General features: G+C 39.9%; 2 protein-coding genes across 2 annotated transcripts in view; both read right to left on the bottom strand.

Moving 5' to 3' along the window:
• The window catches only part of LOC127206424 (sodium/hydrogen exchanger 9B1-like), a 39601-nt gene extending 22739 nt beyond the window's left edge, over window positions 1-16862 (bottom strand). The window contains exons 1-2 of the mRNA XM_051165716.1: window positions 16806-16862; window positions 15207-15438 (exon numbers count right to left, since the gene is read on the bottom strand). Of these exons, the coding sequence (XP_051021673.1) occupies window positions 15207-15438; window positions 16806-16862 (289 nt within the window). The remainder of the gene's footprint in view (window positions 1-15206; window positions 15439-16805) is intronic.
• Window positions 16863-25337: 8475 nt separating this feature from the next.
• Slc9b2 (solute carrier family 9 member B2) overlaps window positions 25338-27563 on the bottom strand; it is a 32110-nt gene continuing 29884 nt past the window's right edge. The window contains exons 11-12 of the mRNA XM_051165714.1: window positions 26573-26640; window positions 25338-25453 (exon numbers count right to left, since the gene is read on the bottom strand). Coding sequence (XP_051021671.1) covers window positions 25338-25453; window positions 26573-26640 — 184 coding nt within the window. The remainder of the gene's footprint in view (window positions 25454-26572; window positions 26641-27563) is intronic.

Here is a 27563-nt window from a genome sequence, read left to right as displayed (position 1 = left end):
GTGCTAATGAGGATGCAGACATAAGGGACCTCATACTCTGTTGGCAGAGAGGTAAAGTAGCCCACCCACTGTGGAAATCAGCATGAGGGTTCCTTAAGGAAACTAAAAACCAACCAACCACGTGACCCAGCTATTTACCCAAAGGACTACAGGTCAACATATCACAGAGAGACCTGCATGCCCTTGTATACTACAGCACTGTTCACAGTAGCTAAGTGGCAGAACCAACCTTGGTGTCCAACAGGAGAAGAATGGGTAATAAAATATGTGATAAACAAAGTTATCATTTGCAGAAAAATGGATGTAGTTCAAGACAGCCAACTGAATGTCAGAAAGAAAAGTTTACTTTTTTCTCATTTGTGATTTATAGATTTTATATAGATATACAAAATCATATATGTGTATACAATATGAAAGTAGAAACAAAAACTGGCAGCAAGGAGGATTAACAGAATGGCAGGAGATGAGAAAGGTGAGGATGGCACGGATGAGGGAAACTTGATTAAAGTATACTTGTATAAAATATCCTCAGCCGGGAGCGGTGGCGCACACCTTTAATCCCAGCACTCAAGGAGGCAGAGGCAGGCAGATTTCTATGGGTTAGAGGCCAGCCTGGTCTACAAAGAGAGTTCTAGGACAACCAAGGCTACACAGGGAAACCCTGTCTTGAAAAACCAAAAACTAAAAACCAAACCAAAACAACAACAAAACCAAAAAATTGTCATGTAGGTCAGGACCATGTACATTTTTAAAAAATTGACAGAATAAAAAAACATTAAAAGTAGTAAATATAACACAATAAAGAGCACTGGGGAAGACAAGAGAGGAATTATCACCCTGCTCTGAAAACTGATCATAAAAAATACAATGAAGGTTAAAGATGGTAGCAAAGATACAGCTTGGAATGTATAAGGTAGCTAGGAAAAATAATAATGCAAATCATGTTTGCATCTAATAATGCAAATCAAAGACTTTATTAAGGGTCCCTGGCACTGTCTTGGTGGCTGTGCTGAAGAAGACCACTGGCCTGGTGGGCCTGGCTGCATGCAACATTCCACCCGAGAAGCTAAGAATCCTGTATACAAAGGTTCTTGATATTCTTGGTCAAGTTCTTTAGAACCATGCCAAAAATTAGACTAGCTTCAGGGTAGCCAACTAGAAGAGGTGATTCTTCTGGCTGAAAATGAACTGTCTGGGTGTCTTAAAGTTGCAGGGTAACCAAATTGTCTCTACGATGGTGTCATTAGTAGAAGGCTCCTCTTACAAACTACTAGAAATGGCCAATAAAATCAGTAAATGTCTTTAATGGGGTGGTGGGAAACTGATGTACTTAAATATTCTGTTATACTAAAAAAAGTGTCCATTTTATTGACATTTTACATATAAAAACAAATATATGACATTTTGGATAAAAAGTTTGTTAGTAAGCTTTCTCGTATACTATACCAAATAGCTAAGATAATTTATAAAGAATGGACACTTATTTTTGGCTCACAATTTTGGTAGTTCTAATCTACAATCAAGTAAGCTTGCTGTTTTTTAGTCTTTGGAAAGTGGAGTACCAGACAGCAATGTGGGGCAGAGAGCGAACAAAATCTCCAATGCAACTGTTCATTCTCATTTGATTTCTAATAGTTTGTTTTCTATAAAGAATGGAAATATTATTTTAAGTGGACCTTATTGTTTATAATAGTCTTACACACACACACACACACACACACACACACACAGAGTACAAAACAGAGAGGTCCCATGCATGCCCGCTTGCACTATCAGTTCATAGCATGTTTCATGGCCCAACAGTCCATGGGGTTGACTAACATGTATCCACCACTGTATTATCAGACATATCTGCAATGTAAGTGCTGTTAAGCATATGCAAATCAATTCACACAGTAAAACACAGAATATAGGACAAAGTTACAATCATCATATCAATACATAATGTGGCCACTTGACAAAATTAACTCTAACAAATTATGAATGTATGACAACTTTCCATCTTCTAGTGTCTTCCACAATGTATTCTTAAACATAAGTTAAGAGTTTTCACTATAGAGGGCTTTAACATCTTAGGTTAAATTTATGGATAGGTATTTTATTTACTTATTTCCATGCTTTTAATTTTTTGAGTCTTTTATTCTTTTTTCAGTGATTCATTGTTGGTGATTTTAGATGTTTATTTTGTGTCCTGCTATGTGGATGAAAAGGGTTTATCAGATCTAAGGATCTTTTCATGGGACACATCATCTGCAAACAGATAATTTGACTACATCCTTTCCCTTTCATGTCTCTTTCCCCCCCCTTTTTTTTTTAAGATTTACTTATTTAGTGTACAATGTTCGGCCTGTATGTGTGCCTGCCTGCCAGAAGCCGGTACCAGATCTCATTATAGGTGGTTGTGAGCCACCATGTGGTTTCTGGGGATTGAACTCAGGGCCTTTGGAAGAGTACACAGTGCTCTTAACCTCTGAGCCCTCTTTTATTTTTCTTGTTTATTGTTGTGGCTAACATTTTAAACACTATGCTGAATAGGGGTGTTGAGCAAAGACTGGGAGGAATGACACCTTTGTCCCATTCCTAATTTCAGAGAAAAATCTGGTTCCTTTTTCAGTTCTTAGGATTATGTTAGCTATTGTTTTATAACATATAGCCTTTATCATGTGGAGGTATAATACATCTATTCTTAGTTTCCGCAGAATTCTCTCACTGAATTTTATCAGTGGCGTTTCCTGTACCTATCGACCATGTGATTTTCATCCTGGATTATAGTTAATGCTTTATTATGAGTACTGATTACATATATTTATCCATCCTTACATCTTGGTATGAAACCAACTCAGTCATCATGTAGGACCTTTTAATGTGTTGTTGCGTTTGGTTTGCAAGAATTTTATTGAGGATTTCTTTTTGTACAGTTCTTTGTCTCTCCACCTTCTCTTCCTTTTACCTGTTGAGATGGAGTCTTGTCACATTGCCCACTCCACCCCTACACTGATGATCACCTTGCCTTAGCTAATATTATGGATGTGTGAAACTGTAACTGGCCCTTGGTTTCACTGATTCCTGCTCTAAATTTTGTTTGTCCAATTTTTTAAGAGACGATCTTTATAGACCATGCTGTCATTGAACTCACTGGGTAGCCAAGCATGACCCTGAATGTAATTCTCTTTTCTCTACCTTCCCAGTGCTGAGATTATAGGCATGTGCCATCACGCCAAGCTTGGGTCTAATGTTTGTTATTTCTTTTGTCCTGCTTTCTTTGGATGACATTTGCTTTCTTTTTCTGCTTACTAAGGTGGCAGTTTTTATTAATTTTACATATTTTTCTAACATTTCTGGAATGCTACATACTTCCTTTATGTAGTGCTTTTATTGCATCCTGTAAATTTTGATAAACTGTATTTCCAATCTATTTAATTCAAAGTATTTTTAATTTTCCTTTGAGAGTTCCTCTCTCAAAAAATGTTATTTCAAGTTGTGCTGTTTCATTCCAGTTATTTTAGGAATTTCCCAGCACTTGGTAAAGCAGAGGCAGGTGAATCTGTGAATTCAAGGCCAGCCTGGTACATACAAATCAAGTCCAGGACAGCCAAGGCTACACAGAGAAACCCTGTCTGGGGGAAAAAAAAGACTGTATCATTTTTATTCTTTCAATGTAGTTTCATAATGTAGTTTTGATTTGCATTTCCAGATAGATAAAAATATTGAACACTTTTCATCTGCTTATTGCCCATTTATACTTCTTCTTTCGAGATCTATGTGTTCAACTTATCTGTTCATTTGGTGACTGGATTATTTGATTTTGGCATTTAATTTTTAGAATTTATATATCCTAGGTATAATTCCTATGGCAGGGATTTTGTCTCAGTCTGTAAGTTGTTTTTTCACTTTATCTATTGCTGATCCTCTTTATTGTAGAGAGCTTTAAATTTCATGCAGTCCTAATGGTCAATTCTTGCTATGTCTCCTCAAGTGTGGGTATCATTTTCAGAAAGGTCTGGCCTGCAACTGTATCTTGAAATGTTTTCTTTACTATGTTTAGCGCTTCCAAAGTTTCCAGTTCTTGGATACAACTTGGAATTATTTTTTTACACAGGGTAAGAGATATACATCTAGTTTTATTCTTCTATATACTTTGATGAGGCTATCTTTTCTCTAATGTGTTCATGGCACCTTTGTAGAAAATTGCACGGGTATAACTATGTGTGTTTACTCCTGGCTGCCGTGCTACCATACATGATGGATTCTTACCCTTAGGACATCTCACCAATCCTTCTGTACTAGTTTATACGATGTGCTTTTATACTGACTGGCAGTATAGTAACTCTGCTTATGTCCATATCATCACAAACAGGGAACTGCAATACAGCACAGTGACCATGATGACACTAGGTAACATGAACTGTTTAGCAGAACCACTATACAGGAACATTCTAGCAGGACTGTTCCCAAAATCGTTACTCAACATATGGTTGTAATCAAGTATTTCTGGGTTTTGGTCTTTTACTTATACAATTGTTATTCATTCCATAATACTACATATAAGCTGTATTTTTAAATAAACTTACTGTTTGATAAGGAAAATAAAAAGCATTTTAAAATCTTCAATTATTTTTCTATTCTGTAGGTCTGAGTTTCTGGCCTATATAAAATTGCCTTCTATCTGAAAACCTCTTGCGAGTTATTGTAAGGCAAATCTACTGACAACAACGTGTCTTAACTTTTATTTTTAATCCAAAAAAGGACTTATTTCACCTTACTTTCTGAAGGATAATTCACAGGATACAGAATTCTGGTGGGTGTTTATTTTTCCTGTCACCCTTTAAAACATTTCATTCCATTCATCTTTCTCACATCATTTCTGAGGGCAAAGAGGATGGCGTTTTGTTGTTCTTTCTAGATAGGCAAGGCTTCTGCTTCGCCTTATCCAAGGTTTTCTCTCTGACTTCTCACGTTTCCATGATTATGACTGGTAGGTGTGGGCAGCCTTTCCCCCATGCTCTCTAGCTATTCCCTGTAGACAGGGTCCTTCTGTGTAGCACTGGCTGACGTCTGAATCACGGAGATCCACCTGCCTCTGCCTCTCAAGTGCACCACCACTTTACAGCTGTTTTAATGAAATCTTTTCTCTTGGTTATATCATAAGCAAGAGATTACTTTGATTTTTTTCCAAGTTAGTCTCAGGCAGGAATTTATTTGCTATTTATCTGGAGGTGGTTCCTTTGCCACATGAATTAGAGGTTCATTGTCTGAGCCATCTTCAGATCCAGCCTCCTTTCAAGTTGCCCTGATCCTTTTGGGTGTGCTGCTTCCTGCTTTCTTTGCACTAACATTTTTTACAGTGTTTTTGCCCTGCCCCCAATTCCCAAATGGACTTTGTCCTAAGTATCTAGCATTGTTGAACAGTCATTCATTCCTCACTTGTTAGTGAGTGCCTTTTAGGAAAGCGTGCTACCCCAGATGAAGAAGGGGGTTACATGTGACAGCAAACCACTGGCGGCAAACTGAGGGGGAAAAGTGAAAACAAAAACCAAAACAACAAAATCAGGAAGGAATCTGGAAAAGAAAGTATAAAATTACAATACACTAAAGAAATAAACTAAAAAAAGTGTAAAGCCTAAAGAAATGTATTTGTTATTAATGGCCATTTCCATTGCTACATACACAAGACTGAAGCCAGCTGTAGGAGGAGAAAGAGTGGCACTGGTTGTTAGATAATGCAGATTTTTATAAATAGCTGATAAAAAAATGTAAGCTGCTGATTCTGAAAAGTGACCTTATTCACTCTCCCCACAAATTTAAATTAATTACTAATTACTTACAAGGTAGGTTAATGGGTTAATCACGTAAAGTTCATACAGTTCTTAATTTCAATATCTTGGAAATGATACTGAGCTAAAAGCTTGACTTTACAGGACTGGGGATAAACTCAGCAATTGCCTTGCATAGGTTAGAAAGAAAAAAGATGATTTTTTTTTTCTTAAAGCTGGAGATTGAACCTAGGGCCTTAAGTCTGTTGAATAAGTATCTGACTACTGAACTATATCCTCTTCCTCTTTATACATTTTTGGGGGTTTCTTTTTCTTTCTTTCTTTTAAATTATAATTTATTCAGATTACATCCCGATTGTTATCCCCTCGCTTGTATCTTCCCATGCTCACTCTCCCTGCCTCTTTTGTCCTAGTCCCCTCCCATATACTTCAGACAGAAGGGGATGTCCTCCCTGATCACGTGACCACAGCCTACCAGGTCTCATAAGGATAGCCTGCTTCCTCTTGTTGCTCTCAGTAGTAGCTTTCTGTTTTGCTTTTTCTTTTTAAGTTGTCTTTTTGGTGGCTGATCCTATTTCTAAAGACTTCAATTTTATTTTTAAAAAAATTTTTTTATTAATTTATTCTTCTTAAATCTCAATGGTTATCCCATCCCTTGTATCCTCCCAATCTTCCCTCCCTCCCATTTTCCCCTTACTCCCCTCCCCTATGACTGTTCCTGAGGGGGATTACCTCCCCCTGTATATGCTCATAGGGTATCAAGTCTCTTCTTGGTAGCCTGCTATCCTTCCTCTGAGTGCCACCAGGTCTCCCCCTCCAGGGGACATGGTCAAATGTGAGGCACCAGAGTACGTGAGAAAGTCATATCCCACTCTCCACTCAACTGTGGAGAATGTTCTGACCATTGGCTAGATCTGGGTAGGGGTTTAAAGTTTACTGCCTGTATTGTCCTTGGCTGGTGCCTTAGTTTGAGCGGGACCCTGGGCCCAAATCTGCTATCATAATGTTCTACTTGTAGGTTTCTAGGACCCTCTAGATCCTTCTACTTTGCTATTCTCCCATGCTTCTCTCATCTAGAGTCCCAATAGGATGTCCTCCCCTCTGTCCCAGTTTCCTGGTAAGTGAAGGCTTTTGTGGGACATGCCCCTTGGGCTAGTATGCAGATATAAGTGAGTATATACCATTTGAGTCTTTCTGCTTCTGGGTTAACTCACTCATTATGATCATTTTCTAGCTCAATCCATTTATCCACAAATTTCGGGAATTCCCTGTTTTTAATAGCTGAGTAGTATTCCATAGTGTATATGTGCCACAGGTTCTTTATCCATTCTTCTACTGAGGGACACTTAGGCTGTTTCCATGTTCTGGCTATTATGAATAAGGCTGCTATGAACATGGTTGAGCAAATGATCTTGTTGTGTGCTGGAGCATCTTCTGGGTATATTCCAAGGAGTGGAATAGCTGGGTCTTGAGGAAGCCCTATTCCCAGGTTTCTGAGATAGCACCAGATAGATTTCCAAAGTGGCTGTACTAGTTTGTATTCCCACCAGCAATGAAGGAGTGTTCCTCTCTCCTCACATCCTCGCCAGCATGTGGTGTCGCTTGAATTTTTGATCTTAGCCATTCTGATGGGTGTAAGATGGAATCTCAGAGTTGTTTTGATTTGCATTTCCCTGATGACTAAGGAGGTTGAGCATTTCTTTAAGTGTTTCTCAGCCATTTGATATTCCTCTGTTGAGAATTCTCTGTTTAGTTCCAAGCCCCATTTCTCAATTGGGTTATTTGGTTTGGTGGTGTTTAATTTCTTGAGTTCTTTATATATATTTTGGATATTAGACCTTTGTCAGATGTAGGGTTGGTGAAGATCTTTTCCCAGTCTGTAGGCTGTCGCTTTGTTCTCTTGACAGTGTCTCCTGCCTTACAGAAGCTTCTCAGCCTCATGAGGTCCCATTTATTAATGGTTGACATTAAGGCCTGGGCCGTTGGTGTTCTGTTCAAGAAGTTATCTCCTGTGCCTATATGTTCCAGGCTCTTCCCCACTTTTTCTTCTAAGTGACTTAGTGTCTCTGGTTTTATGTTGAGGTCTTTAATCCACTTGGATTTGAGTTTTGTGCAAGGTGACAAATATGAGTCCAGTTGCATTTTTTTACACATAGACCTTCAGTTAGACCAGCGCCATTTGTTGAAGATGCTATCCTTTTTCCATTGAATAGATTTGGCTTCTTTGTCAAAAATCAAGTGACCATATGTGTGTGGATTCATATCTGGGTCTTCGATTTGATTCCACTGATCAACCAGCCTGTTGCTATGCCAGTACCATGCTGTTTTAATTACTATTGCTTTATAGTACAGTTTGAGATCAGGTATGGAGATTCCTCCGGAGCACCTTTTATGGTACAAGATTGTTTTAGCTATTCTGGGTTTTTTGTTTTTCCATATGAAGTTCAGAATTGAACTTTCAATGTCTTTAAAAAATTGTGTAGGTATTTTGATAGGGATTGCATTGAATCTGTAGATTGCTTTTGGTAGAATGGCCATTTTTACTATGTTGATTCTCCCAATCCATGAGCAAGGAAAATCATTCCATCTTCTCATGTCATCTTCAATCTCTTTCTTCAGAGTTTTGAAATTTTTTTCAAACAAGTCCTTCACTTGCTTAGTTAGAGTAACTCCTAAATATTTTATATTGCTTGTGGCTAATGTGAAGGGTATGGCTTTCCTAATTTCTTCCTCTGCAAGCTTGTCATTTGTGTATAGGAAGGCTACAGACTTTTTTGAGTTAATTTTGTATCCAGCCAATTTGCTGAAGGTGTTTATCAGCTTTAGGAGTTCTCTGGTGGAATTTTGAGGGTCACTTATGTACACTATCATATCATCTGCAAAGAGGGATAATTTGACTTCCTCCTTTCCCATTTGGATACCCTTGATCTCCTTTTGTTGTCTTATTGTTCTGGCTAGAACTTCGAGTACTATTTTGAAGAGATATGGAGAGAGTGGGCAGCCTTGCCTTGTTCCCGATTTTAGAGGAATTCCCTTGAGTATCTCACCATTTACTTTGATTTTGGCTATTGGCTCGCTGTATATAGCCTTTATTATGTTGAGGAAAGTGCCTTGTATCCCCGATCTCTCTAAAACTTTAAACATGAATGGGTGTTGGATTTTATCAAATGCTTTCTGTGCATCTAAAGAGATGATCATGTGGTTTTTTATTTTCAGTTTGTTTATATGGTGGATTACATTGATGGATTTCCATATATTAAACCATCCCTGCATGCCTGGAATGAAGCCTACTTGGTCATGATGAATGAAATCTTTGATGTGTTCTTGTATTCGTTTTGCAAGTATTTTATTTAGTATTTTTGCATCGATGTTCATAAGAGAAATTGGTCTGAAATTCTCTTTCTTTGTTAAGTCTTTGTGAGGTTTAGGTATCAATGAGACTATGGCCTCATAGAATGAATTTGGTAATTTTCCATCCATTTCTATCTTTTGGAGTAGCTTGAAGAGTATTGGTATTAGCTCGCCCTTGAAGGTCTGGTAGAATTCTGCACTGCAACCATCTGGCCCTGGGCTTTTTTTGGTTGGGAGACTATCAATGATTGCTTCTATTTCTGTAGGGGAAATGGGACTATTTAGCTTGTTTATCTGTTCTTCACTCAACTTTGGCAAGTGAAATTGATCAAGAAAACTGTCCATTTCCCTTAGATTTTCAAATTTTGTGGCATATATGCCTTCAAAGTAGGATCTTATGATTCTTTGTATTTCTTCAGTGTCTGCTGTTATGTCTCCCTTTTCATTTCTGATTTTGTTGATTTCAATACTGTGTCTCTGCCTTTTAGTTAGTTTGGCTAATGGTCTGTCTATCTTGTTGATTTTCTCAAAGAACCAGCTCTTGGTTTTGTTGATTCTTTGGACTGTTTTCTTAGTTTCTAGTTTGTTAATTTCAGCTCTGAGTTTGATTATTTCCAGATGTCTACCCATTTTGTATATTTCTGCTTCTTTTTTTTTTTCTAGGGCTTCCAGTTGTGTCATTAAGATGCTTATGTGCGATGTTTCTAGTTTCTTTTTAAAAGCACTTAGTGCTATGAATTTTCCTCTTAGCACTGCTTTCAATGTATCCCACAAATTTGGGTATGTTGTTCCTTCATTTTCATTGAATTTCAGAAACTCCTTGATTTCTTTCTTTATATCTTCCCTGACCCAGGTGTCATTTAGCAGAGAGTTGTTTAGTTTCCACGTACGTGTAGGCTTTTTGTTATTTCTGTTGTTGTTGAATTGCAGCCTAAGAGCATGGTGATCTGATAGGGTACAAGGTATTATTTCAATCCTCTTGTATCTATTGAGGCTTGCTTTGTGACCTACGACGAGATCAATTTTGGAGAAGGTTCCATGGGGACGAGATCAATTTTGGAGAAGGTTCCATGGGGTGCAGAGAAGAAGGTATATTCTTTCTTGTTTGGGTGAAATGTTCTATAGATATCTGTTAGATCCATTTGACCCATGGCATTGGTCAATGATGTTATTTCTCGGCTTAGTTTCTGTTTCAATGACTTATCCTTCAGTGAGAGTGGGGTGTTGAAGTCTCCCACTATTATTGTGTGGGGATCAATGTGTGGTTTAAGCTTTTTTAGCAGATCTTTTACAAATGTGGGTGCCCTTGTATTGGAAGCATAGATGTTCAGAATTGTCATGTTATCTTGGTTGACTTTACCCATCCCTTTTGATTAATTTTGTTTGAAAGTCTATTTTGTTTGATACTAAAATGGCTATGCCTGCTTGCTTCTTGTGACCGTTTGCTTGGAATATTTTTTCCAACCTTTTACCCTGAGGTAATGCCTACCGTTATGGGTGAGATGTGTTACTTGAATGCAGAAGAATGTTGGATCTTGTTTTTGCACCCATTCAGTTAGTCTGTGTCTTTTTATTGGAGAATTGAGACCATTGATGTTGAGAGATATTAATGACCAGTGACTGTTAAGAGTCTTAATTTTGATGTTGTTTCCAGTCGAGCGTTTGTGTAGTTGTGTTTTTGCCATGGGATAGTTATCTATTTCCTGAGTAGTTTTGGTTGTAGCTTGACCCTTTGGGATGGAGTTTTCCTTCTAGTACCTTCTGTAAAGCTGGATTTGTGGATAGGTACTGTTTGAATTTGTTTTTGTCATGGAATATTTTGTTTTCTCCATCAATGTTATTGATAGTTTTGCTGGGTAAAGTAGTCTGGCCTGGCATCTGTGGTCTCTTAGGGTTTGCAGAATCTCTGTCCAGGCCCTTCTGGCTTTTATGGTCTCTGCTGAGAAGTCAGGCGTCATTCTGATAGGTTTGCCATTAAATGTATTTGGCCCTTTTCCCTTGCAGCTTTTAATATTTTTTCTTTGTTCTGTATGTTTTGTGTTTTGATTATTATGTGACAGGCAGTTTTTCTTTTCTGGTCAATTCTATTTGGTGTTCTGTAGACCTCTTGTATGTTTATAGGCATCTCTTTCTTTAGATTGGGGAAATTTTCTTCTATGATTTTGTTGAGAATAGTTTCTGGGCCTTGGAGTCTGATATCTTCTCTTTCTTCAATGCCTATTATCCTCAGATTTCTTCTTTTCATGGTGTCCTTAACCTCTTGGATGTTTTGTGTCAGGAGTTTTCCAGATTTGGCATTGTCTTTAATGGTTGCTTCAAGATCTGTGATTGTATCTTCTAGACCTGAGATTCGTTCTTCCATCTCTTGGATTCTGTTAGAAAAGTTCACCTCTGTGTTGCTCGCCTTCTTCTCTGAGGTCTCATGTTCTCATTTTTCTTCTGTCTGTGTGTTTATCATTGAATCCATTTTCATTTTCAGATCTTGAACTGATTTTTTGATTTCTTCCATCGGATTGTTTGTATATTCCTGAGTTTCTTCCATTGCCTCCTTGTAGGTCTTCAGAGCTTAAACCGTTTTTATTTCTTTCATCTGGTTGTTTGCATTTTCCTGAAATTTTTCCAGTTCCACTCTATGTGCTTCTTTTATGTCTCTCACCTGTTTGGCTGTGTCTTCCTGCATTTGATTATGAATTTTATTTCTTTCTTCCATTATCATCCTCATTACTAAGGATTTGAGGTCATTTTCTTGTATTTCCATTGTATTTGAGTTCTCTGGGTTGTTTTCTTTGGGATAGCTGGAAACTGGAGTCACCATGTTGTTTTGGGGTTTTTTGCGTACGCTTTTATGCTGTCCTTTAGACATCTTGCCATCTTTGTTTTTGTTGGGTGGCTTCCAGAGTTGGATGGAGGGTGTCTGATGATAGATTAACTTGTTTTCTCATGATTTCCCTAGGCTGGGAGCTCTGATGCTTCACTGGTGTGGATGGTAGGAGGTTAGCCCTGTCGTTTTGGACTCTCACAGCCAGTGATCCTCAGCTCCCCTATGTTGTGGGTCCTGCAATCGTTCTGGGTCTCTAAATGAGCGTTGGGTCAGGCTAAGGTATCCACAGCCTTCTGTGTCCCCTCCCAAGTCCAGCCAGAAACACTGGGCCCGAACCACGGGCCAAACTCAGCTAGATTCTCAGGGCCTGAACCGTCTGCTGAGTTCAGCTAGGGATTCTGGGCCCAAAATGCACACAGAGTCCAGTCAGAATTTTTGGGCTGGGACTGTGCACTAAGCTCAGCTAGGGCCTTTTGGCCCAAAGTGCGTGCTGTGGTCAGTTATTGACTCAGGGCCTGAACTGTCCACCAAACTCAGCCAGGAATTCTGGATTCAAACTGCACACTGTGTCCAACCAGAGTCTTAGAGCCGGGACTGTGCCTAAAGCTCAGCTAGAGTCACTGGGCCCAATCTGTCTGCCAAGCACAGTTAGGGACTCTGGCCCCAAACTGCATGCAGAGCTCCACCTGAGTCTCCGGGGCGGAATTGTGCACTGAGCTCAGCCAGGGCTCTGGACTCACTCTGCGCGCTGAGTTCAGCCTGGGACTCCGGGCCTAAACTGCGTGAATAGTCCAACCAGAGTCTTAGGGCTGCCGAGCCTGTGCGCACAGCTCAGCTAGAGTCTCTGGGCCCAATCTGCCTGGCAAGTCCAGCTAGGGTCTCTGGGCTGAATCTGCGTGCTGACCTCAGCCTGTGTCAGCGCCCCAGAACTGCCCGCCAAGCTGAGCTAGTGTCTTGGGCAGAACTGCTTACTGAACCGAGCCAGCTCCTCCGGTGGAACCGAGTACTCCGCCCAGCCTGCATCACAGCAAGAGAACTGCGGCTGCACTGAGCTAGCACCTCCGATGGAACCGAGCGCTCCGTCCAGCCTGCGTCACAGCAGGAGAACTGCAGCTGTGCCGAGCTAGCGCTGCTGGTGAGTAGGGTGGAACTGAGCGCTCGGCCCAGCCTGCGTCACAGCAGGGGAGCTGTGGCTGCACTGATCTAGTGCCTCGGGCAGAATTGCTTGATGGGCTGAGCCAGCATCTCCACGGCACTGCGCACTGAGCTGAACCCAGGACTCTGGGGCCAAACTGTCCGCCGAGTCCATTCTGCGTCCCAAGGCACCACACGACCCAAATCCTGCCCAGAATCCCCTCTCCCGCAGCAACACCCACCGGCCACCACACCAATCGCTTCCACTGGAACGCTCTGAGCTGCAAACCTCAGCCACCTCCGCTGCTGATGCTGGTGCTGCTGGTGCCGCTGCTACTGCTGCTGCTTCTGCCGCTGCTGCTTCGATCCGAAAAAATCTGCGCTCCTCCTGTGTGCAGGGGCACGCAGGTTCTCCGCACCCTCGTCCCTCCGAACCGTGGAGCACTCCCGCTGCCGTGGTGTTGGGACCTCGGTGTTCCTGGCTCAGAAATCTGTGCAATTCCCTGAATTGTTCACTGGAGCCTACAAGTACGGTCCACACTTCTCGCTGCCATCTTGGATCTCTATTAACTTCCATTTTATTATCACCTTCATCAATCACTACTGGCTTTGTCCTACAGAATTTCAGAACTGTTCCATCCCTTTTTACCACCTTTGCTTGAAGGTTTGTTTGTATATTTGTTTGTTTTATCCTGGCAATAGTTTTCCAGAAGGCTTTGGTTACATTAAGAAATCTGAGGAGTCTCTTCACCCGATCATTGTTCGCACCCATCTCTCCATGTTAGGAACCTCAGGGATGCTCTTTTGCATGGCATCTCTAAACTTTTCAACATTCCTTCCTTCCTTTTATACTGGATACCGCCTTTTTCCAGGGAAAATCACGAACTGACCCACATTCGTCTTTAATGTGGACACTGTGTCTGGTCTGTTGTGGAGGCGTTTGTGTGGATTTCTAAGTTTGTCTGGTTTTTTGTTTGTTTTATTTTCTTACTTGAAAGATTTCAAATGCCTTTTCTGGCAACAACTGAAGTGATTATGTGGTTTCTGTTCTTAAGTTTATTTACACTCTATATTATCTGTATTGATTTCCATATGTCAAACCAACCTGGCCTTTCTATCATGAAACACACCTGATCATAGTATATAATCTTCATGTATTCCTAAATTTCATTTGGAAGTTTGTATTAAGGAACCAGTAAGAAACCTGGGCTGCATGTGACTAAAAGAAAAGGAAATAGGCCTGAAAAAAGATAGTACCAAGGTTTCTATCATGAAAACATGGAAGTTATGAAATCTTCTTTTTCTACAAATGACCCTAAACCTAAGAAAAATAAAAAAGAAACCAAAAACCAAAGAATTTAAAGTTAGCAAGGCACAAATAAGAATGCATGAAAAAACAATTGAGATGTAATATGAATAAATTAATAAAATAAAAAAAGAATGCATGAAAAGTAAAGCTTCAATTACTTATGCTTCACTGTACTTAATATTCCCAGTAGTCAAAATCTCTGAGTTTGGGCTGGAGAGATGGCTCAGAGGTTAAGAGCACTGACTGATTTTCCAGAGGTCCTGAGTTCAATTCCCAGCAACCACATGGTGGCTCACAACCATCTATAATGTGATCTGATGCCCTCTTGTGGCCTGTAGGTGTACATGTAGACCACTGTATCAATAATAAATAAATCTTTTTTAAAAAATCTGAGTTTAATCGTGAGCAATAACCATAAAGAGATAAAAATGCGTCATGAATGTTAGGCAACAATAAAATGCAAGTTTTATGTAGACCACAGCTATTTGAGGCCCAATGTCAAGAAGCTTAGTATTGGCAGCAATGATATGATTTCTAGCTAAGACCATCAAAGGGAAGTCTTAAACAAGACTTGTCAATTAACATGGCTTCTAAAAATCCAAATTTAGCATTAGAATACATGAAAAAAAAATAAACTAGGGCTCCACTAATACTTTGGTTTTGAAAGGGTGGGGAAGTATGTGTTCTGTCTACACACTGCTCAGAACTGAGCTTGCCACCCTAGGCACACACCTTACACAGTAGCCTTATTATCTGCATCTTATTAGGCACTTATATTTCTCATTTTCTCTCCATGTAAATTTCTTATCTCACATACCATCTGTAATTACTTTATTGATTTGTCCTTGTGGAGGACAGGAACTGTCTGTATTGCTGCTCACCCGCAGCTTCGTTTCCACAGTCTGTGTTGGCTTTGTCTCCTCAGTCTGTGTTTCCTTATTCTCTGTTTCCTTATTCTTCGCTTTCTTAGTCTCTGTTTCCTTAGTCTCTGCTTCCTTGGTCTCTATTTCCTTAGTTTCTGTATGTGGAGTCACAGAATCCTTGGAGATCTGAAGTAAAACAAGGAACACTTTTAAGAACTGTAATCTCCCGCATTGGTTTATGAATGCAAGCAATCACCACATTCTGTAACTAATCATCAACATAGGGCAAGCACATCACAGGTTTCAGAAATAGGGGATTTCACAGCATAACCACGCATCATGTGTTAATGTGCCCAAGTCTCCACCATCACCACTACCATTTATAGATTGAACCAATGAACTTCTACTGCAGGCTTTCCAACTAAAACTGCCCACCCTTCGTCTTCCTCAGATTAATCACCAAACTTTGCTGAAATGAAAATGTAACTAAATTTGGAAGCTAAGCATGAAAAATGACGTAATTGAAAAGAAAATAAAATCAGAGGCTACATCCTCAGAAACTCAAGTTTGCCTCCACTAATATTTATATGTAACATATTTGATAATTTATGGTATATGGCAGTCTTCCCCACCTTTGAATGTTAACGTAATTAGGAAACTGCTGATTTGGTGAAATATCTGTGGTTTGCAAGAATGCTGAGAAGCTTCTTCTTATGTAAACAATTACAATAACAAACCCAGACTAAACTTAGCCTTGGAATAGTGGCCTCTGTGTCTACTTTATCATTGCCGTGATGGATGGATGGATGGATGGATGGATGGATGGATGGATGGAGATATGGATGGGTGGGTGGATGGATGGATGGATGGAGATATGGATGGGTGGGTGGATGGATGGATGGAGATATGGTGGGTGGGTGGGTAGTGGAGGGGCAGATGGCTAGAGGGAGGGAAGGAGGGAAGGAGGGATACATACAGGCCAACACTGAGTGTGCTACTAACATTCTGAGTGCACTGTAAAAGGGATCATATTCCTCTGACCCACTTTCTTGGTAAGTAAAGATTTTCATGGTACGTATCCCTTGGACTAGTGTTTTGATATAAGTGAGTATATACCACTTGTCTCTTTTTGCTTCCGGGTGAACTCACTCATTATAATAATTTCTAGATCAATCCATTTGTCCACAAATTTCGGGAATTCCTTGTTTTTAATAGCTGAGTAGTATTCCATCGTGTAAATGTACCACAGTTTCTTAGTCCATTCTTCTACTGAGGGACACCTAGGCTGTTTCCATGTTCTGGCTGGATGGGGAGGCCTGGCGGCACTCAGAGGAAAGAGAGCAAGTTACCAAGAAGAGACTCGATATTCTAAGAGCATATATAGGGGGAGGAGGTCTCCCTCAATCACAGACATAGGGGAGGGGAGAAGGGGGGAAGTGGGAGGGAGGGAAGAATGGGAGGAAACAGGGGAAGGGCTAACAATCGAGATGTAATATGAATAAAATAATAAAATAGGAAAAAAAGGGAGCATATTCTTTCTGCAGGATGTGTACAGGAGGCCGGAAAGCACAGACAGCCAAGGGCTTAGCTGAATTAAGGTGAATGGCCATGAAGATGCAGACATTACTGCACTGATGGCTAAATACACATTCTGACACTCTGTGACATACAGTTCTCAGACCTAAGGGCCAGGCCTGTTGCTATTCTAGGGGTACAGGTATTTTCTGGAATCTCTGCCACTACACAGATGCTAAAAACCACAGCAGCTGGCTTTTGTTAGGGTGGTAGAATGTTGTATACATTAAAATCAGTATCTTACTTTATAATTTCAGAATTTATAACAAATTGACATAGATTATGATGAATTTATCACAGATAAAGTAATTAAAAGCACTAGGCTTCCTGGCTTAAGAGTTGTAAAATCTCTATTTTTTTTTAAATAAACAATTTATAATTCTAATTATAAGTGATTATTTAGTAAAACGAGACTAGCCAAAAGCTTAATTAATGGCTTACTTCATATGCTTAGACGAAAACAACCCCTCCCCCAATTTCTTCAAAATACATAACCTTGGTTGACTTAATTTGCTGAAACTTTCTTCCACATGGAAGGAAAAAAAGTCATATTTGCTTTATTATTAAAACCTGCCCTGTCTGGGTCCAAAACACTGTGTCTGACCTCAGATCCTTATGCTCTCACCCAATAAGCCATCTCCCCAGAACTCAACAGATTTGTACAATCTAAATTAGAATGTAGTTGTAAGTTTTTACCTGAGCAGTTGTAGATGGTTGGAAATCTTTATCCTCCTTGTCTAATTCTGTGTTGCTCATGCTAATTTTAAAAGAAAAATAATTTGAAAGAAAAGGCAAATCTATAAATCCATATGAAAACAAATTTGGTTAAGTAATATTCATGTTTAAAATATTTAAATAACTAAAATTATACCATAGGCAACTCAGATATCTTTTTTTTTAAATCTAAATATTCACTTAAAGCCAGTGTGATGGCTTAGTGTGTAAGGGCAACAGCTGTCAAACCTAAGGACCTGAGTTCAATCCCTGGGAACCACATGGTAGAAGAAAGAACTGATTTTTAGGTACTTCCTATGTGTGCCATGACACACACACACACACACACACACACACACACACACACACACACAGAGTAATAAAAATTTTAAGTATTCACTTACAGTTATTAGTCAAAGCTATGAACCCAAGGTTAAACATTTTTAATACATTTATTTATTCATGTATGTGTGGAGGTCAAAGGATTACTTGTTGGAATTGGTTCTCTTCTTCTATGTGGGTCCCATGGATAAACTCAGATCATCCTGCTTGGTAGCAAATGCCTCTACCTACTATGCCAATCACTGGCCCCAAGAGCTGAAGTTTTAAAAGGTTTTGACATGGAAACATGTATTACTTCTTACCAATTTCCTAACAGTGGGCAATATATTAAAAGTATGTGGGAGATAACTGGTTCTTTATTTCAGTCACTAACTAGTGTGTTTGAGATAATTTTCACTGCTATTTATTTCATTTTCAATTTCAAGCCTTTTGAAACTTCAAGAAAATTCAAAATGAAACTCGGAAGAACACTCACACAAAGACGTGAGGAAGTTTCTCTTTTGCTGTGGACCAAAAGAAGAGAAATCTAAGCTGATATTCGGGTAGAATACTTGGGAGAGAGGGCTGACCTACAGTGTGGCTAAAACCGAGACCCTGAGTAACAGAGACCCAGAATAGCTTAGAGTGACCAGGACACTTTACATTCACTGACTTAGTCTGGATCAGATTGACACTAAGAACGTTTTCCCACAGCAGGAAAAAGATGATCCCCACTACGATGTGAACATCTGAAACAGCAGCTGGGGACTCTGATAGCCCTCGTGGACAATGACCCTGGTTTGGAGATTCGCTGGAATGACACCACTGAATTCTCCAGCGAGGCTCCATTACGCTGTACTGTCCTCAACTCTGGCTTTCGTTGCAGAGCTATGCTGACACCTCACCCACCTATATCCAGCTGGTGTTCCAGTCTATCAAGGGCCACAGCCACTGAGGCTTCCTGGGGTGCCCACCCCACCCCACCAGTGCTCTGAAATGTAATCAGTCCCCTCCTGCGGTAGGCCACATACGCCATACCAGCCTGTCTGCAGGAGGAGACTTGCCCCTACACAGCCAGAAGCATCTGATACACCCTGTCCCTCTGCTTTCTCAGCTAGCCATGTCTTCCCTGTGTGGACCTGCCACGTCAGCACTGTAGTTACACAGCCTAGGGAAACTGCTGGGAGTTTTGCGCTTGGGGCTGCATGAACCACATTTGCTGCCATAGGATCCTCAACAATGTGTATCCACCTAGAACCAAAGCCACTGTTACCTACACAAGTAAACAGTCATCAGGAGAAAGCCTCTGCTGTGAAAGGCACTCTATAAAACTGTCAGAAATAGATTAATCAGATGTTCAAATATCAATGCATAAATATAAGAAGCATGAGAAAGTGAGGCAGCAAAGGTACAGGATTACTTCTAGTAAGAGGGCCAAATAAAAGACTAAAGGGCCCAAAAGACTTCAAAACAATGATCCCAGGAAAACTCAGTACACAAAAGAATACACAGTGGGAATCTTAAAAAACAAACAAGCCAGGTGTGGTGGTGCACGCCTTTAATCCCAGCACTCGGGAGGCAGAGGCAGGAGGATCGATGTGAGTTTGAGGCCAGCCTGGTCTACAAAATGAGTCTAGGACAGCCAAGGCTATACAGAGAAACCCTGTTTTGAAAAACCAAAAAACAAACAAACAAACAAGGGGAAAAAAACTTCAGCAAAAAGAAAAGGAGCACAAGAAATTAATTTTGTACTTGAAAAACTCACAAAGTGCAATAAAAATACAGCTATGGGATAAACAATTAATTAACTTAGTTTTAAAAAGAAGAAACACGAAGGACTCCAAGTCATTTTTAAAAGATTCGCCATCCCTAGTAGTAGTCAGGAAAGGTAAATTAAAACCACTCTGCGATTCCAACTCACACCAGGCAGAATACCTAGCATCAGGAAATCTGACAACAAAAGGAGGACCTTTACCCACTATTGGTGGGGGGTGAATAATTAACCCAGCCATTTTGGAATAGATGAATGCACAGTGAATTGTGATACATTCACAAAATAGAATATGATCTGGCTCCGAAACAAATGACCTCTACAGGGAAATGAATGGACTTATAAAGTATAGTATTAAACAATTCGGGAATCCCTACTCGATGAAAAACAGATTTCGTGGTAGAAATTGTACAGGCCAAGAGAATAAAATGACACACTCACATTCCTAAAAGAAAAAAGAAAGAAAGAAAGAAAAAAAAAAAGGTGACAAGCCGGGTGTGATGCACACCTGCAGCTCCAGCACTTGGAAGGGTCACAAGTTTGAGGGCAGCTTGGGCTACATAACAAAATGCTGTTTCAACAACAAGCAAATGGGCAGTTCAGGCTTCATGTGGTTCGCCTAGTAAGGGGAGTGGGGGCTGTTTCTGACATTGATTCTGTTGCCTGGTTTTTTGTTTTGTTTTGTTTTTTAGTTTTTTGAGACAAGGTGTCTCTGTGTAGTCTTGGCTGTCCTGGACTCACTTTGTAGACCAGGCTGGCCTCGAACCCACAGCGATCTGCCTGCCTCTCTCTCCAGAGTGTTGGGATTAAAGGCGTGCACCACCACCACCAGGCTCTGTTGCCTGCTCTGCCCCTGGTGGGGCTGCCTTGACAGGCCACAGGGGAAAAGGATGAACTCAGTCCTGGTGTGACTTGATGAGCTGGGGTGGGCTGGTAGGGGGGCTCCCCTTTTCTGAAGAATAGAGAGAAGGGGATGGAGGAAGAGGGAGGGGTGGAGGACTGGGAGGAGAGGAGGGAGGGGGCTATAATCATGATGTAGAGTGAGTAAATAAATTAATTAAAAAATAATTACTACCCAATATGTCATTGATAGTGAAAGTGTAAAACTCTACACAAAGCTCCATGGCTTCAGAATGCTATGCCAACTGTTCACAAGTTGAATGAAATGTACATACAGAGTTTGGGAATGGACATATGTTTGTTTGAGTGGCTTCCTTAATATAGCTGTGTGATGGTTTTATTTCTAAGTTAATTACAATAAGGTGATTTTATTAAAAAAAAAAAACAACTCAACAGAAGACTAGGGTCAAATAGTAGAAAGGATTTCTGAACTTTAGATAGCTCTTGTGAGAACAATCAATTAATAAGACAAAATGGGTGGAGCATGGTGGCATATACCTTTAATTCCAGCCCTTGGGAGGCAGGGGCAGGGGCATCTCTGAGTTTCTAGGCAGGCTGGTTTACTGAGTGAGATCCCAGACAGTCAGAGCTACACAGAGAAACCCTGTGTCAAAAAACAAAACAAAACAAAACAAACTCTTTAAAAAACAATGAAGTTAGCACCACCACCAAACAAATATTTGCACATTTAATTTATGTATGTTTCAGTAGAAGACGGAAGGCACAGAAAAAAAAGTACAAAATAAGGGGCTGGAGAGATGGCTCAGAGGTTAAGACTGCACTTCCAGGGGTCATGAGTTCAATTCCCGGCAACCACATGGTGGCTCACAACCATCTATATGATCTGCTGCCCTCTTCTGGCCTGAAGGTGTACATGCAGGTAGAGCACTGTATAATAAATACATACATACATACATACATACATCTTTAAAAAGTAATAAATAAATAAATTTTTTAAAAGTACAAAATAAGGTAACAGAAACAAAACTTGAGAAAGACATTATGAGTACCCAAACCAAAGAATCTCAAAGGATTCCAAATAGATTTGACTAAGAAAAAGATCCTTTTCAGGGCAATCCAAAGGAAAAGACAAGGGACAAAGAAAAAATTCTAAAAACAGAAAATTAGTGACACACATATGAGGGAATCCCTACTGGATGAAAAACAGATTTGGTGGTAGAAATTGTACAGGCCAAGAGAATAAAATGACACACTCACATCCCTAAAAGAAAAAAAGGTGACAAGCCGGGTGTGATGCACACCTGCAGCTCCAGCACTTGGAAGGCTGAGATCAGAGGGCCACAAGTTTGAGGACAGCTTGGGCTACATAACAAAATACTGTTTCAACAACAAGCAAATACTACAGACTAAGACTATTATAATCAGTCAGACTCTGGAAGTCAAGTATTTCTAAGATAAGTAGAAACTAAAAACTCAGAAAATTCATTACGACAAGACAGCTGTTACTTACACTCCCCACCTGCCAAATGCTTTAAGGGATCCTATATATATAGATAAAAGATACATACATTATGAAAATACATAAAAGTATAAAATGCACTGGTAAATCAGACACACAAAAGAGAAAGTTACCAAATCTTATCAATACAGAATACAATCAAACAACAAACACGAGACAAACTAAAGGATATATAAAACTATCAGAAAATATTTGATAAAAGCAAGTCTTTACCTATTGATAATGAGTAAATTTCTAATTTTATACTGACTAAATACACATACACACACACACACAGAGACGGGGGGGGGGGGGGCTGGGGGGGGGAGGGGACTCCAATGGCCCAAAGACATGCTGTCACAAGAAATTCAATTCATTAATGAAGACACCAGGACTGTAAGTAAAGGAATGGGAGAAGATATTTTACTCAAGTAAAAAACCAAATAGAAGAGATTATTCAAGAGTATAGACTTCAAGAAAATAATTGGAATGAGGCACAGAGATAACCATGTAACGATTAAGAGCAAATTTTAAAAGAAGGATGTTATTGTAAATATGTGCTTCCAGTAAAAGCTGAGGGCTCAACTTTCCACTTATTAAGAAACGTCAAAATTGTCCAAGTCTGGTGGCCTTGAATCCCAGCACTCAGAGGCAGAGGCAGGATGATCTCTGTGAGTTCGAGGCCAGCCTCATCTACAAAGTGCGTTCCCAGGACAGCTAAGGCTATAATACAGAGAAACCCTGTCTTGAAAAATGACCCATCCAAAAAGTAACAGAGTTGTCAAAAGAAAAAGAAAAGGTTTCCATTTTCTCACATCTTTTCCAGAATTTATTGCTTTTATAATTCAATTTTATAGTTAATAGGTTTTGTTTGCTTGCTTGTTTGTTTGTTTGTTTGTTTGTTTGTTTTGAGACAGGGTTTCTCTGCATGTAGCCCAGGCTGTCCTGGACTCACTCTGTAGGCTGGCTTCGAACTCAAAAGAAATCCCCCTGCCTCTGCCTTCCAAGTGCTGTGATTAACAGTTTTTATAGTACACCTTAATTCAATAAAATGACTTAGAATTTATTCCATATAGACATATACCACACACATATACACACACACACACACACACACACACACATATATATATATATGACTTGTACTTGCTAATTAGAGGTTGCAGGGACACACTAGCTGAGACAAGTAGACACAGAACTAAAAACCCACATAGAAAGTAAGTGGTTACACACTCTGGATGCTCAAAAGGCGTTAAGGGTCTTCTCCAACCAAGAAAGATGTGAAAATTGAACAAAATTTTGACAGCAAGCCGGGTGAACATTTAACAGGCAGAGGCAGAACTGGAGTCTATGGACATAAATTGATTAACACAAAGGCTTTGAGATAAGAAAGTCTACTGTATTTGGAGATTGAGGTGACTAGTTTGCTGGAGGCACCATGTACCAACTCAGGGCAGAGAAGAATGTAGGAAATTAGGAGAAATCTTGTCTCTAGGGCTTTGAGATGCAAGTAAGAGTGTACCAGAGGACTGGTGCATTATTATGGGTGGCTGAAGACTTCAAGCCAGATAACAGACATGCTTAGAGCAGACCACTAAGCAGATGAAGCTGACAACTCATCTATTAGGCCTGTCTGCTCCTATCTTTGCCATTCTGATGTAGGGCATGAGGAAATCTAGTTGTTTCCCTTTGCATTTCCCTAACTACTAGGGATGAGAAGCAGTTTTTGAGATACTTCAATGTCCGCCTCTGGGAAGCACCCAAGAGCAATAAGCCTGTAATGTTGCGCAAGTGTCTTAGATAACCCGGATCAACAACTTAAACAGAGGGCTTCTCATGCCTGGTGATGGGGATTTTTGTTAAATAGTCTATGTTTCTTGTGGGGAGCACTGTCATCTCAGATGGGAAATTTTCATTTAAACTATATATGTATATGTATACTTATATTTATTAATTATAGTTTTAGGTAGATAGGTAATATAATGCTTTATGACTTTCCCCCTAATTGCTAGGGATAATGAATATATTTTGAGACCCAGGGATTTGACATCAAGTCCACATGCTTACACTGAAAATTTTATACTCACTGAGCCGTCTTCCCCGCTGCTACCTTTTATTTTTTGAGCCAGGGTCTCTCACTGAACCTGGGACTCACCCACGGGTTACACTGGCTGGCCACCTGTCTTTATCAGCACTACATATGCCAGGCATATGTAGGTGATAGGGATTCAAATTCTGGTTCTTTTCTTTGTATAACAGGCTCTTTATAGACTAAACTATCTTACCAGCTTCTGTATGTAACTTTTATAGGCATGATAATGAAAATGGAGAATAAATTTCCCACATGCAACGATAAGGATTTTTTTCCTGGGGGTAAGGGTACTGTTCCACAATCATTTGATTCATTGAATTAAATTTATCCCTGTGGAAAATCAGAAGTATCAGAGGTGGCCTTCCTACATGCCAATTGCACATCTCCATCAACCAACTTGATCTTTCGAGGGATTTGAGGTACTATATGAAAAAGTGTACACATGACTGGGCCCTATCTTTAACTATTAAACACACAACAACAACAACGACAAAAGACAATTACTTAGCATTCTTTTTGATGGTATTAAAATTCTTCAACCTACCTGATCTTTCAGGAGTTTGTTTGCAGTCTTAAGATATCTTGCGTTCCAGCAGGGACCTTTACAACCTAACGGTGACAAGCTTTTATGGCATTTTAACAGGGTAGTAGTCCAAGAATAGTGCCACCAAACAGTACCGGCAGGTCCCCTGACACCGTATGTACAATTACAGCTCTTAATCCTTAAAAGGCATCGATGTTAAGAGCTTGTCCACTGTGATAAAGCCAAGAGGAATCCCAGTCAGAGGTGTGAGGAAGGAACGAGAGCCTTCTGGAAATCAGAAACCAATCCTGGAATACATTTGCAATTACAGGTGTGCAAGAAGGTTCATCTCCCCTGATCCACTATTAGTATAAATAGCATCTGCTGGGTGGATTAACTTGGCTGTCAGTCTTGATGGAAAGGTCTTTCTTATTTTCAAGGACTGTTTAAGAGAAGGAAACAACAGAGACATGCGTTGAGAGAGAAAGAAATGAATAAGGAAGAAAACGGAAGAAGACTTCCATGAGATGGAGCCAAGCGAGAGCTCCCATGAAGGGAAGGGAGGAGGCCTAAGGAACAGGAGATGACAGTGGGAACAGGACCCAAGGGCCTGGAGCAGAAGAACGGAGAAAACTGGGTGTACCTACAACTCCTTTAGCAAGTCTCACCGGCCCAGGGACCCAGCAACCGTCGTCCCAGAAGCCACGCGCAGGGCAGGGCGTCAAGAGAGCTAAGGGCCCAACCTCCAGGACGGAAACTGGGCTGGTATTTGCCGGACACGGAAGGGCGGGGCCGGGGGTGGAGCGGCGCTCTCAATGGACTTCCTGGCAGAGAACCTTTGCTTTCCTAGTAAACATGACAGGGGCTCTCAAATCTTTAATCACGTGGATTTTACTTTAATTGTTCTTTTAACCTTATCTCAAGGCCAACGACTTTTTATTTTGCTTTCTTTTTTGAGCAGGTTTCGCTGGCATCCAGCTTTGGTCTCCTAAATGCTGGGATTACAGGTGGTTTTGCCACTCTAGATTAACTGGCTTCAAACCCAAGTCTTGATCGGGGATATAGGCATCATCATTTTCATTTCTTTATCTTTCATGTTAGTCAAATTACATCGGAAGTCTTAGGCAGTGCCAACTAATCACCTCTGTCAATACTCAACATTAACCACCTCTGCCACCCCTGAAGAATACATAGAGTGTTATTACAGACAGAAACGATGATTAGAGAAAAACATTTGAGAGCTTAGTGTGATTGTTCTAAACTTGACAATAAAACTTAACATGCTAACAATGCATGCTGTATCTGGAAATTTATATTGTTTTTAAAATTAAAACAAAACTCGACTCTCCCATAATCATGGATGTCAAAGTGTGTATTTGAAGTCAAAAGGTATTATAAAAAGGAAATGTAAAATGATATATCAGTCCTATAAAAAAAAAAACAACTTAAATTTAAGAAAATATAAAAAATATTTTCTTTGCTTAAAGCAGGCATGTTCATGATATCTGCTATTTGTCTTCATTGGGTTTTGGAGTTACATTAGTACATTCCAAATATGAAGGCAGATTTGCAAAGAAAAAAAGTTAAAGCGAAAAAAAAAAAACTGTGAAGGGTCATAAAATCAGCCATCAGATTCCATAGTTCTTTCTCATAGGGACACTCTTAAGATTCCACTCAGGGCACAATCTCTCCTCTGGAAAATAATTTGAATGTCTTTGATTACCTGGTTTGCCAAATCTCAGAAGATTTTTTTTATAAATTAAAACTTGGGAAGAGAGTGAGATGATAAAGGCCAAACAGGAGCAGCACGGGTGAGTGACAGGTGACACAGAGAAGCAGGAAAGACTAATTTGAAAGAAGAATGTGCTGGGATGAGTAGCTTTTCACAGGGGGTGCTTACATCTTTGTCTTGCCAAATAGCCCCCTCCTCGTTCTTTCTGGAATCCACAAACACTCTCTTCTTACCCGTGGGGTCCATATGAGGCTGCCCACCCCCAGCTTGGGCAGTGAGGAAGTTTCTTCCTCCCCCGACACTACACAAAGAAGGTGTCACAGGCAACATAACTCCTACATGTGAGTGATAGTATGTAGAATTCATAAAAATCGCTGTGAAAGGGTTCCCTTTCTGTGAGGCTAACAAACCTGCATGAAAAATCATTGTGACTATCAAGAAAAGCCTAAAGTTGAATTAAGTGGCCACAGAGCACAGCATATTCTCAATCTGAAAAGATAATCATCCAGCTGAAATTCAATAACCATATTAGTGGCACATCTAGAAATAAATATTTTTTTGTAAGCTAAGCCAATACAACCTCCTGTTTTAAAAAGTTGAGTGGTCCTTCACTCAACACCAAAAGAATGCTTAATAATTGCTTCATAAATACCACTGGACCTGAAAGATCTGTGTAATAACAGCTGTTCAGAAAGATAATTCTGCATCCTTCAGATTATGGAAGAAAAAAATCATATAGAACAATTTAGGGCTTTTCATTAAAGGGAATGATATACTAAAAAATTGGTATTCAATAAGCTAGGTTCAGATATTCACAAAACTAACTGAAGTGCACCATTTCTCAACAGAGGCAGCTAAACGAATTAGTTATTTTTTTTTTATTTTGTTCATAGAAATCTTTTAAATTCAAATACTAGACTTCTTTGTCCTAGAGAAAGTTCAAGCGGGGTATTAATAATCTGCTTGAGACATTGGTTATCAGAGACAGAAAAAAATTTAAACTGAGGGAAATACCTTGAAACAGAATGTTTTTCCAAGTTTCTACTAGGTCAATAGGATAATAAAAATTGGGGACATGTCTAGAAACTCCCAAACCCTGTTTTTTTTAACATCCAAGTGAGGAAACTAAAATCTACAGAAGTTAGCCAGCTTTACTGAAACCACACAGCCAGTATCCGCGAAGCCTAACAGTACACTTGGCTATGTTCCAGTCCCTGCCTAACT

This window comes from Acomys russatus, chromosome 23 (genome assembly GCF_903995435.1).
Source record: "Acomys russatus chromosome 23, mAcoRus1.1, whole genome shotgun sequence".
NCBI classification, from domain to species: domain Eukaryota; kingdom Metazoa; phylum Chordata; class Mammalia; order Rodentia; family Muridae; genus Acomys; species Acomys russatus.
This window is presented reverse-complemented; position numbering and strand designations above follow the sequence as displayed.